General features: G+C 43.9%; 2 protein-coding genes across 2 annotated transcripts in view; one reads left to right on the forward strand and one right to left on the reverse strand.

Moving 5' to 3' along the window:
• The window catches only part of Bzw2 (basic leucine zipper and W2 domains 2), a 59194-nt gene extending 52381 nt beyond the window's left edge, over nt 1–6813 (reverse strand). The window contains exon 1 of the mRNA XM_021201575.2: nt 6662–6813. Coding sequence (XP_021057234.1) covers nt 6662–6777 — 116 coding nt within the window. The 5' untranslated portion in view covers nt 6778–6813. The remainder of the gene's footprint in view (nt 1–6661) is intronic.
• A 307-nt stretch (nt 6814–7120) lies between these two features.
• Ankmy2 (ankyrin repeat and MYND domain containing 2) overlaps nt 7121–12734 on the forward strand; it is a 47013-nt gene continuing 41399 nt past the window's right edge. The window contains exon 1 of the mRNA XM_021202047.1: nt 7121–7425. Within this exon, the coding sequence (XP_021057706.1) occupies nt 7359–7425 (67 nt within the window). The 5' untranslated portion in view covers nt 7121–7358. The remainder of the gene's footprint in view (nt 7426–12734) is intronic.

Here is a 12734-nt window from a genome sequence, read left to right on the forward strand (position 1 = left end):
AACAAAAACAAAAACAAATATATATATATATATATATATATATATATATATATATATATATACCAAAAACCTGTCAGTGCCACAGTAGTCAGGACAGTGGTTTGTCCTTGTGGCCCTTCTCCTCCAGGGCTTTTCTTCAGATTTCCTAAACAGTAACAACTAGAACTGTTACTGTAACAACAGTAACAACTGTCTTCTAAAAGAGCCAGAGGGCGGTACACTCCTTTAAACTCAGCAGAGGCATGTAGATCACTGTGAATTCCAGGCCAGCCTGGTCTACATTGTATAGCCAGGGCTACAGGACTCTGTCAAAAAACAGCCAACCAAATGAACAAATGAATGAGCAAAGAAACAAAAATGTTCTCTTCTAACATAAAAATAAGTTGGAAAGAAGGGAAAACTGCAAATTTCTCCTTATACAAGCTGATTATCCTATTGCCATTAAATATTAACATTTATAGAATTAAAAGAATTAGAAGTAACTAAATGGTTATTCTTTCCTTGATATTAGTAAAAGTGGGGTACTATTCTTATCTCTATCATTATATATTTCTCTATTCCTGACTTAAACAAATAAACAAAAATCAAAGAAAAGAGCTAAAACTGAAGATCAGCAAAGAATAATGACAGTCCCGTATCTTTGGCACTGAATACAGAATGGCCATTCAGTAATCCACCTCCAGTTTGATTTTCAAAGGAGACAGCTTACAAATAGGACTATCTGAGCATTTCTGGCACTCTTTACTCAACACATGCCAAATTTAGAACAGGCCAAATCATTCCACTTGGCACCTAACCTCCCAAAAGACACTTGCTGAAGAGATCTGTCCCCAATAAACAGACTCCAGAGAGGGCTAAGAATGAGAAGTGCAACTAACTGTATGCAACTTGTTCACATTGGTAGATTCTATGTCAATAAAATGCTTTCTAAAAAAAATCCCTTAAAGTTACAAAAGTGATGGTAAAATAATATTTAATAGTTCCAAAAATATAAAAGAGAAAATTGGGGTCTTTTTGACAATACAGGAGATGTAATTCAGTGCTCCATGATTGTGAATGAGCAGGAAAATTGTCAACATCAAGAAATACAAGCTAGTCGGGTGTGGTGGCGCACGCCTTTAATCCCAGCACTCAAGAGGCAGAGGCAGGCGGATTTCTGAGTTCCAGGCCAGTCTGTTCTACAAAGTGAGTTCCAGGACAGCCAGGGCTACACAGAGAAAACCTGTCTCGAAAAACCAAAAAATAAAAAATAAAAAAAAACCCAAAACCACAAGCTATAAAGTTGGAAGAATCAGGAAGCATGTGTCCACGGAAGCACTCAGTTAAGCCAAGGGTAAGAATCTAGGCCTGTCCTGACCCTGGTCCCAACTTTCCTGAATTAATCAGCTTCTCCTAGCAGTGCTGATACTGCACTCAACAGTTAGCAAAGCTGACAGCTCCCAATGCTTCTGCCAGGCCTTTTTTGGGAATGAGTTCTTAGTTGGCTTAGAAGACGAAGAAGAAAAATCAGCATCTCTACTGGGTTCACATCTTGATTTTTTTCTCAGATAAACTAGAAGTGTGCCTTTCTTTAGATTTGTCTGCAAATAACTTTGTCAGTTTTGAAAGGGACAGCAACTGACTGCCAGCAAGATAGTCGTAAACCCGTGAAGCAAGAGTAACACCCGCTTCCTTATAGTTGTGTTGAAAAGTTAAAACATCCGACGAGTTTAGTCCTCTGCCAAGTTAGGTGTGACTGTTTTAGACCTCCAGTGAATAACTGTGCATCCTAAACACCAAGGACTCATATCACGTTCTTATGCTGTGTGGGGGGTAATATCTTAGAGACTCTAATACTTCCAAATGTCTTTTTTAAAATTGCAAAATTTTCGAACATCTTCAAAAGTAAGAAGGATACTTAATGAAATTGTCAAATAGCTTCAACCCATAACAATACAGTCTTGTCTCCTTTGTGTTCCCACTTAGTCCCGCACTCTAAAGTCACAGATGTATCACAGCAAACAGCACACCATTTTCTTCCTAAGCCGTTCAGAATGTAATTCTGAATGATAAGGGATCTTTGAAAACAGAAGTATACTACTTCAGTCTAAAAAGTTACAATTGCTTAACAGCATTAAATTTCCAGTCAATCAAGAAATGTACCTAGTTTCCAAGGAGTTCAAATACCAAGGAAGGAAAAAAAAATCTCCCTGTCAGATAAAATACTCAAAATTAGTTGTCAATGACCCTGCAAAGTTCTACCTTAAGCAGACAGTGAAAGACCAGGGCCTTGAAAGAGGGAACAAAGAATGGCATGCTAAACTTGTGAGACTTTTTGTTTTTCCTTAGCAGGTAGTCCTGGAGTGTCAAGAAGGACTTAAAAAGTCCTCAAGACTACTTGCCCTTGGTTATGGCAATGTGTGTTTGAGTGCCACGCATCATTTCACACTGCCCGGAAGGATTAGTCAACTAGGGAAGCAAATCCACCTAAAATAACTTAAGAGATCAAATGAATTCAACTCAGCATCTAGTGAATCCCTACCAATTGCAAGATATGGGCCTGTACCTTCAGAAGCATGGAGAGAGTTCACCCTATGAGTTTGCAGTCAAGAAGAAAAGGAGGTCCAAACAATTATTTAAAATCTTAATAAGGTGTGATAAGAATTCACAAGGAGCTGAGCAGTGGTGCACGCCTTTAATCCCAGCACTTGGGAGGCAGAGGCAGGCGGATTTCTGAGTTCGAGGCCAGCCTGGTCTACAGAGTGAGCTCCAGGACAGCCAGGGCTACACAGAGAAACCCTGTCTTGAAAAACCAAAAAAAGATAGAAAAAAAAACAAAAAACAAAAAACAAACCAACCAACCAACCAACCCAAAAAAACCAATTCATGAGGAATGTAGACCCCGAAACAACGGTGTTTACTTGAAGGCTGATCTGAAGGGATTGGCTGGTTGCCACACTATAGATAATTTAGAGGTTGCCATAATGGTACCAGCCACCATGTCATCTGTCAGCGCCTTGCCTGTGCAAAAACTGTATGTCCCTGCAACTGTTTGAGGGTCTGTACACCCTTCGTGGGACAAGGTAAAAGATACCCATGCAAGCTGGAGAAAAGTAGTTATCTTGAAAGAAGAGTTCATTCCAAACAATGGAGAAGGCGAGAATGGGTGGCCAGGAAAGGCAGAGAATTCCAGGAAGAGAAAAAAAGGGGAACAAAAGGGTGGAAATTACTGGCAAGTTAGGGAAGCAGCTTAAGGTGACCTTAGGGCAGAGAGTGGGAGGAGCTGGCTGACTGGAAATGCCTGCTGGGACCACAGGTTGGAGCCTTACAAGGTGGCCAGTGAAAGGGTGATTGTGTTTGGTGTTTACCCAACTGAGAGTTCCTTGAAATAGTGAGGTGGGAAGAGGACTCCAGGGCAAATGCCAAGGATACAGGTAGTAGAAAAAGAGGTCATAGGACACACATGACATTTCAGAGAGTAGAGGTTTCTAAAAGAGTTTAAGGATGAGGACAGAAACAGGGGAGGTTATCAGGTGTGTGTGTGTATAGACATAATATATATATATATATATATATATATATATATATATATACCCAGTATGTATGTATGTATGTATGTATATATATATATATATATATATATATGTGTGTGTGTGTGTGTATGTGTATGTGTATGTATATATATGTATATATTTTTTCCCATTATGTAATAGTGTATTAGTATGGCTTCATTTTTTTAAAGGAAAAAACCCCATGGAAATAGACAAATAAACTACAAATATCCATCTCAAAAAGGCTGCGGGTAAAGGAGAAGGGCCCAGGGAACGAGGAGGAAGGAGGCTTGTACCTATGGCATGCAGAGTCACATAAACATCATATAGACCAGCACCTATGGCATGCTGGCTCACATAAACATCATACAGACCAGCACCTATGGCCTGCTGGCTCACATAAACATCATATAGACCAGCACCTATGGCATGCTGGCTCACATAAACATCATATAGACCAGCACCTATGGCATGCTGGCTCACATAAACATCATATAGACCAGCCAGGCAGAAGGATGTGTCCTTCCCCACTTAGCGCCAAGCACAGGAAGAAGAGTGAGGAGAGTATTAGTGTGTGCTAAGCCAAGTCTCAAATCCTGTGACAAATAGCTGAGGTGCTCATTCGACATCCCAAAGTCAACCTAGTGGCCAAGGTTCTCCCAGCATCCCTCAGTCCTCACCTGTTATAGGGTTTGACTGGCATACCCTGCCGTCTACGAGAACTCTCCAATGCAAGGGCTGAGCTGCCCTTCCCAGTGGTTCTTCCCTATATAATCCAGCCATGTTGGTTACCCATTTTACCTTTTGTCCTCTTGGCTGCTGCGCCTGGTTCCCCTCTCTGCCCTCTCCTTCCATGGCTCTGGGTATGTCCACTCTCTCCTCCAGCATTTGCAGGGACAGGCATGGCCTTCCTCCCTCTTCAGTTTGGCTGTGTTTTTACTTCTTTTATTTTTAATCTCTGAGACAGGGTTTTACTATGTAACATAGCCCCGTCTAGCAGCTCTGGAGAAAGATTTGCTTGCCTTTGCTTCCAGAATGCTGAGATGAGAGGTGTGTACCACCCTACCCGGAGAAAGGTTTTTACAGACAGATCAGAAAGGATCTAATTCCAGACTCCATGCTTTCCAACTGTGGGGTTGTGGGCAAATTAACCTCCTTTAGTTTCTGTTCATAATTTCACAAAAGAAGATAACACTGGCTAATTCCTGGCCTATAGTAACAATGGTTAAAATAATCCTGGATCTGGCAGACTATCTGGGACAGATTAGATGGTCAAATAAATAGTTATTTCATTATCAATAGAGTTCTTTAATGAGAACACATTTCAATAAGCTTATTAGCTAATCTAATTTTGACATTAAATATTTATGCTACGATTGAAACCCTTCTGAACACTCTCCATTAGGGATCTGGTTCCAAATTTCAAAGTGAACATAGGATTCATCTGCACTTCTAGGTGGATGTTTTCCTTTGTCCTTAAATATCATCAACTCTAAATTAAAGCCATGCATACAGAAGACTAAATACCCACCAGGTGCTTAAAACACCACCTAGTGTTTCCATCAGAGGATGAACTGACAACCCCAGTGAGACAAATAGGTGTGACCTTCAAGTAACCATGGCCCAGATTTGGCACCAGAGATGGAAATCCTGGCAGTTAAGTACCCAATTCTGTCTCTGCATCTGATGAAATGATGGAGTCACACGGCAAGGTTACTCTCAGACATTTTCTTAGGTCTGTGGCTACTACCTCTGGCACATTAATTGCTGTGGCGGTAGCATTATGCGTTACACAACGCTGGTCACTCTCACAAGCCCTCCTGCTTGTTTGAACAGCTACATCATTTTTAAAAGCATCATCACACAAAAGTTTCTTTGTTATATATTGAGATGAATAATTACCAACCATTTTCATGGGAGAATCTATCTGCTCCTCCCTCCCCAAGCTGAAGCTCGTGTCGGTCTGTGGCTGTTGGGGGATGGGCAGCAGGAGTTTAGAAAAGATTTTTGATTAAAGACAAGAGATAGGGAACGTCATCCGTGGGTCTCTGAAGTGCTAGAACGCGCTTTGAGCAAAAAGAGGTGGAGGGGCCCGAGGAAAGAGCATTTCACATCATTCTTGGCACCGTGGAATGAAAGAATGATCCTGGGGCTACTTAATAAAATCCACCTACATCATTATTCAAGTATTTCTTCCTAGTACAATTGTGTTTTAACGGAAACATCAATACCAGTCTGTTGAGAAACAACAGTAGAGCTAAACAGTCATTTCTGAAGAAGCAGTGATTGACGCTGTAGAACGCGACAGATAAGCACCTTGGAGGAATGATTGCATATTTTCGTAAGCGTACCTTGCATCGGAGGCACAGAAAGGCACACACGTTATTCACCTCTTATCTACCTACGGTGGACGCTCCAGGAGTCACACCACAGTTGAATGAAGGCTGGATTAAGAAGCTAATCTAAGGCTATATATAGACAGCAACACTAATTTAATCCCCGCCCTCTCCAGCCTCCCCTCCCTAATTCCATAAATCCCCAAACCTGAGTTATAAAGACAGGCAACTCTCTCAGAGAAAAAAAAAGACCCCCACACCCCAACAAAGTATCAGTGCAAGCGTAAGTCGCTTCTAAATATCCTTAACGAACACCACAGGTCCAGCCAGGTTCCATGGCTTCCACAGAGGCCAAGAGATGACAGACAAGTACTGGGGAGGGCGAGGTTTGCAAAAAGACATTTACCTTCTCCAAGCCTCTCCCAAATGTCGCTGGTCATGGGGTGTTCCCCTCACCTCCCGGCAGTGGGCCTCCCCGGGGATCGCCACGCACGAGACCATGTGCACCCGCCACTTTCACCGCGTGGCCAGCTCACGGCCAGCCCGCGGTCCCCGGAGCTCTTGGGGCGGACAAACGTAGCGAGGTCTAGGTCTTGCTCGAGAGGCACTAATACACCGTGCGTGCAGGGATGAAGGCGCGGTGCGGGGGCTCCTCTATGAAGAGGAAGGCAACCGCCCCAGGTGGCACATGCTTCCTCCACGCCAGCTCCAGCCCGGTGTGAAGCCCTTGGCTCGGAGGCGGTCGCGGCTCCCTCAACCCTCTGGCTCCCGCCGCCCCACCTGACCACCCCTTACCTGTCCAAGGAGGGAGCGACGACGCGCGAGACTGGTGGCTGCGGCGGATCCTGCAGCAGCAGCGGCGGCGGCGGCAGTGGCTGAGGAGACAATGGAGGAGTGAAGGACAGACACATTGACACAGACACACAGAACCCGGCGTAGCTCCGCCTCCCGCCGCGGCCCCGCCCCATCCCCGCCCCTCGCCTGAACCGCGCCACTCTTAGGGGCAGTGCAGCCCGTCTAGCTGCATCCCAATGCCTCCGCTCGTGCCCACAGAAGTCACTACCAGGCAGAATACTGCTATCTTAACAATTCAAGGAAACCTGTGTCTCTGTGCTTCTTAATAGGCTATCATGGGGATAGGAAACCTAGAAGATGTTTTGAACCCCCTTCCGATTGTCTCCTTTTGGTTTGGACCTTGTTGGTTGCTCCAATTGGAGTCTCTTGCTGCCTTTTGCAGCTCCTCCTCCGGACCTAGCCAATGAGGTGCGGGGGCGGGACTTGCGGAGAGCGCCAGCCCGGCTCGCTCAAGCTCGCCGCNCCCGCCAGCCCCCAGCCTTGAGACCCTAGCGACTGTGCCACTTCACTGGGCTGCTGCTCCGGCCTCGAGTTGCCTTGCTGTGGCGGTCTTCCACGACGCACACACGTCTCTCGTTTTTTTTTTTTAAAAAAATCTTTACAAAGATATAGAATAAGCGTCAAGCTGGCGGGAACGATGGGTCACATAAAGAAAGGCGAGCTGACCCAGGAGGAAAAGGAACTGCTGGAAGTGATCGGGAAAGGTACGGGTGCAGGGTTGGTATCCGGGCGCTGCACACCTGGTCTCAGGGCATTGAGGAGCCTGGAGCGCGCCCTAGGCTCGGAGGACCTTGGGCAACTTGCAATCCGGAGAAAGCCTTTCTGTCTCTGGCTGGGAACCGATTGCAGGGGCGGCGAGATGGGAGGCAGAAAAATTGAGGCCATCAGATCTAGGTTGCCGAGCTTAGACCTCTAAATCAGCTTTTTGGAAATCGACCGACTGTCACTACACATCTTAGACTGTCACGCGTGGCCCTGGGCGCCTGTCTTTGCGTGTGCATGCTTGCCAGTTCCTTAGATGTTTTGACCATAATCAGTCAAGACCACAGTGGCCTGGTAGTTCTAGGCGCTTAGTCGGGTGTATAAAGGGCCCTTTCGACTTCCGGAGGCCTAAGGATCTGGATCCTTTGCAGATCCCCGCCCCTGCTGGGGGGTGGAGGGAGCTTTCAGCAACAGGGGTTCTTTATAAGGGCACAGAACTCGGTCTGCTTGTTCCGCCTGAGCTTTCTGCATCCAGGCCTTCTGTGGCTGGCTTCCTGTTGCCCAGGCCGGCGCAGGAACCCACAGGAAGGCGAAGAGATGGGCAAGACACGACTGACCTTGGTCAGATGTTAGACCTCAAGTGATCTTGTGCTTTCCCTTCCACTTTGTGGATTCGAGCCCCGCCTCCTCTGTGCAGCTAGTAGGAAGGAAGCCAACTAGAAGCCATGTTTCCCCACCAGTCACTGAGTGAATGTCCCAGATGAGTTCCTGGCCTCATCCCCGTTACCTGGCAGGTGACATCAGCGTGACCACGTGCACTGTCACTTTGCTGAGATGAGGATGCGGTGCCTGTGGGCGTGATTAATGTGGATGCTTTAAGTTAAAAGATTAAACATGTGCCCTCGAATGACAGAGAAGCCAGACATTGTAATACAGAGCTCCTGGGTTTACAGTTTTCTACTTAGCCAAACTCATCTAGAACCACAGATAGGAAGACAAATGTATTCTTTCTAACAAGGAATGCCCACGTGTCTAAAGAGTACGAGAAGAGAAAACAAGGGTTTGAACTCAGCAGGCGACTAGGAAACTGATCTCATTTCTAAATCAGTCATGATTAGATTCTCACGGTAATCAATATTTGCTGGAAATCTCAGAGCTCTGAGATTGGATTTTTATTCTTTGAACTCCATGGCTGTCAATGAGTTCTGGCTTTCGTGCTCTCCCTAGGTTAGTTTCTCGCTCCCTTTAGTGGGTCTGGGATTTAGGTTAGTGAACTGGAGCCCTGGTTGCGTGCCTACTGTACCAATCAAAAATAAGAGAGGTCAGTTTTCAACCCATAATCCCCCAGGGATGGGAATTATGGTTTTAAACAGGCCAAAGCTATCACATGTTCACTTGAAAGTGAAAACCCATTGGCAGCTGGAGAAAATATGTGAAAGGAGGAGTATGAATTCTTGGATGGATATGGACATGTACACAGGGTTTATTCTAAGGTTGTATCAAGCAGAATTGGTGTGCTTGTTACTTGTATTTCGTAAACCACCTCACCCTCAAGGTTTGTGAGTGTACAGGTGCTGGCTTTCATTGGTTTAATCCCCCCAAGCCTCTGAACAAAGATACAAGGTGGATAGCCAGGGGTGGTGGCGCACGCATTTAATCCCAGCACTTGGGAGGCAGAGGCAGGCAGATTTCTGAGTTCCAGGCCAGTCTGGTCTACAGAGTGAGTTCCAGGATAGCCAAGGCTACACAGAGGAAACCCTGTCTCGAAAAACCAAAAAAAAAAAAAAAAAAAAAAAAAAGATACAAGGTAGATTTACTTAGTGATACATTCTTGTCATATTCAGGATTTTGAGCCTTTATTGCTCTCAGAAAATACTGGCAGATAGGAGAAGATCAGCCAACATTGAAAATGTCATTTTGAAGACATGACGTGTCCTCATACATTTAATCTAGAAGAGCTTAAAGTTGGGTGTTTGTTTGTTTTGTTTTCTCTGAATTGTAGTATGAAGTGTCATGAATTGTTCATTAACTATGTGTCTGAGTTAGGGGTGTGTGTGTGTGTGTGTGTGTGTATGAATTTGACACAAGCTAGAGTCATCTAGGAAGAGGAGCCTCCATGGAGAAAATATCTCCAATAAGTGACTTGAAGGCAAGTCTGTGCCAGCATCTCCTGGATTAATGATTGGTAAAAGAGCCTTGCCCATGTGGGACAGCCGCAGATGGACAGTTGGTCCTGGGTTCTTTAAGAAATCAGGCTGAGCCATTGAGCCATGGGGAGCAAGCTAGAGAGCAGCATCCCCCCATGGACTCTCTATTAGTTCCTACCTCCAGGTACCTGCCTGGAGTCCTGCCCAGATGACTTCCTGCATGATGGAGTGTTACTTCCTGCATGATGGAGTGTTACTTCCTACATGATAGAGTGTTACTTCCTGCATGGTGGAGTGTTACTTCCTGCATGATGGAGTATTACTTCCTGCATGATGGAGTGTTACTTCCTGCATGATGGAGTGTTACTTCCTGTATGATGGAGTGTTACTTCCTGCATGATGGAGTGTTACTTCCTGCATGATGGAGTGTTACTTCCTGCATGATGGAGTGTTACTTCCTGCATGATGGAGTGTTACTTCCTACATGATGGAGTGTTACTTCCTGTATGATGGAGTGTTACTTCCTGTATGATGGAGTGTTACTTCCTGCATGATGGAGTGTTACTTCTCTCCAAGTTGCTTTTGGGCATGGGATTGCTTTTATCCCAGCAATAGAAAGCTAAGCAGGACACCATGCCAGTCTATTTGTAATACCACCACTGCCATTTCCTGGTGGTATGGACTTCTGCAAGTTACTTTTTCTGTGCCAGTTTCTCTGGTGGAAAAATGGTATAATAGTCCCGACCCCAGCATTGTTGCAAGGTCTAAGCGAGCTTGTACCCTCTGCTGCCTGAGTTTTTGGTAAATAGCTTCCCTTCATGAAGATGGAAACTGGGGTGTGAGAACTTCTAGAAACCTTGCAGTAACCGACTGTTTTAAAACACAAGCTGTAGTAGATATAGTAGACTTTTTAAAAAAGATTTTAAAATACTTTTATTTTATTATTATTTTATTATTATATTTTTATAATATATAACATGTAATAATGTAATGTATAATAAATATAGTATTATTTTTATATTATTATAATATTATTATTAAACTAAATCCATGTTTAAATAAATTTAAAATATTTTATGTGTAAGAATATTTTTCTTGGAAAATGAAGGTCCTCTTATGGGCCAGAGGTTATCAGATCACTTGGAAATGATGTTATAGGTGGTTGGGCGCCATGTGGATGCAAACCTTTGCAAGGACAGTGTGGACTCTTACGTAATGGACTGTCTTTCTAACCTCTAGTTGTCTGCTTAGAAATATTTTACAGTTTTATATGTGATGATAGCAAAAATTTATATTTGTATATTTTTCTTTGAAAATTAAGGGACTTATGGAGCACACAAATAGCTTAGTGTGTAAGATTCTTTCTGAGCAAACTTAACAACTTGAGTTTGATCCCTGGAACCCACATGCGATGGAGGAGGAACTGTCTCCGTGAAGTTGCCTCTGACCTCCATGTATGTGCCATGGCATGTTCATAACCCCTCCACATACATCATCAGACAATGAAGGTGCTTGAAATATTTTTACACAATTTTACCTATACACCAACATCATAGTAACTATCAACTCAAATCATGCTTTAAATGTTTCATTGGGTTTAGATGCCGTCAAGCATCCGTTTTGAGAGTCTGGGGTGGAGGATTAGTGGTTAAGAGCACTTACTGCTCTCAAAGACCCGGGTTTGGTTCCCAATGCTCAGGGGAGTTCCAGGGGATCCAACTGCATCTCCTGCCTTCCTCAAGTTCAATCCCTAGCACCTCAAAACCATAATAATCGCTCTGAATGAGTGTATAATAAGAGGAGCATGTTGGCTAGAGAGATGGCTCAGCAGGTACCAACACTGGCTGCTCTTCCTGAGACACAGGTTCCACTGCCAGCATCCACAGGGTGGCTCACAATCGCCTCCAACTCTAGGCCCAGGGGATCTGATGCTTTCTTCTGGCCTCTGGACACCAGGTAAGGATGGGGTGCACAGACAAACATGCAGACAGAAAAAATTCGTAGTGGTAAAATAAACATCTTTAAAAAGAATATATGCTATACACTGAAGGCTTGCAGTATGGTTGTTTGTTTGTTTGTTTGTTTGTTTTAGAGACAGGGTTTCTCTGGCTCCTAGAACTCACTCTGTAGACCAGGCTGGCCTTGAACTCAGAAATCTGCCTGCCTCTGCCTCCCAAGTGCTGGGATTAAAGGCGCGTGCCACCACCACCTGGCTAGGCTTGCAGTATGTTAATATTAAGGCTAGCCCTGAGTCTCCCTTGGAAGTCTCTGGGGCTTTGTTGTTGTTAAGGACACTTAGGGCTTGGGAGTTTCACAGTTACCCAGAAATGTCATAGGTGGTTGAAGAGGGTAACAATGAGAATGTATGTCAGTCAGTGCCGGTTTATCTAGATAAAACTGACCAGTCTCACTCTAATGACAGAAATTGGGTTCTGTTTTCTTTGGTTTGACCCATTTGGCTTATACTCTCAAAAGGAGCAAGTCCTTACTCAGTTTCAGTAGTAGTTCAGCTCCATCAATTTTCGTCTGCACTGAAGGTTGATCTAGTGCAATCCAGGTACTTCTCACAGGGTTCCCTCTCCTATTTTAAGAGTTTGTTAAACTAGGTAAGACGTGTTTCTTTCCCCTAGTAAAACATGTTTTAGAAAACTCCATTGTTTTTTAAAAATTGAAATTGAAAAATTTAAAACCTCAATTGAGTTTTTAAAAACTCAAAATATCATTTGAGCGTCTCCTATGGACAGCAAGAGATAAACAGAAGTCCGAATCCTGTATGATCCATGCGCTTCCCATCTCTGTGACATTCCACTTGTCCTGGGATTTCATTTTTGTGTCATGAGATTTGGAATACCAAGAAAAAGTCATACTACATATATTTTCCCTTTTGGATAGTTTGCTTGTCTGTTTTCATTTTGCAAAAGCTCAAACACTTTCAGATAATCCTTTCATCTAGGTTCCTGCATCTCAAAATCCTGAGGTTACCAGACCTGTGATCTGTATGTATGAATATATATGTATCTACATGGATGGGATATAATATGTATTTGCTCTCTGCCCTTGTTTCCTGACACACAGCTCTTTTTTTTTTAAATTTTTTAATTTATTATTATTTTCTTCATTTACATTTCAAATGCTATCCCGAAAGTTCCCTATACCTCCCCCCC

The sequence above is a fragment of the Mus pahari genome, chromosome 7, assembly GCF_900095145.1.
Source record: "Mus pahari chromosome 7, PAHARI_EIJ_v1.1, whole genome shotgun sequence".
Taxonomy (NCBI): Eukaryota; Metazoa; Chordata; class Mammalia; order Rodentia; family Muridae; genus Mus; species Mus pahari.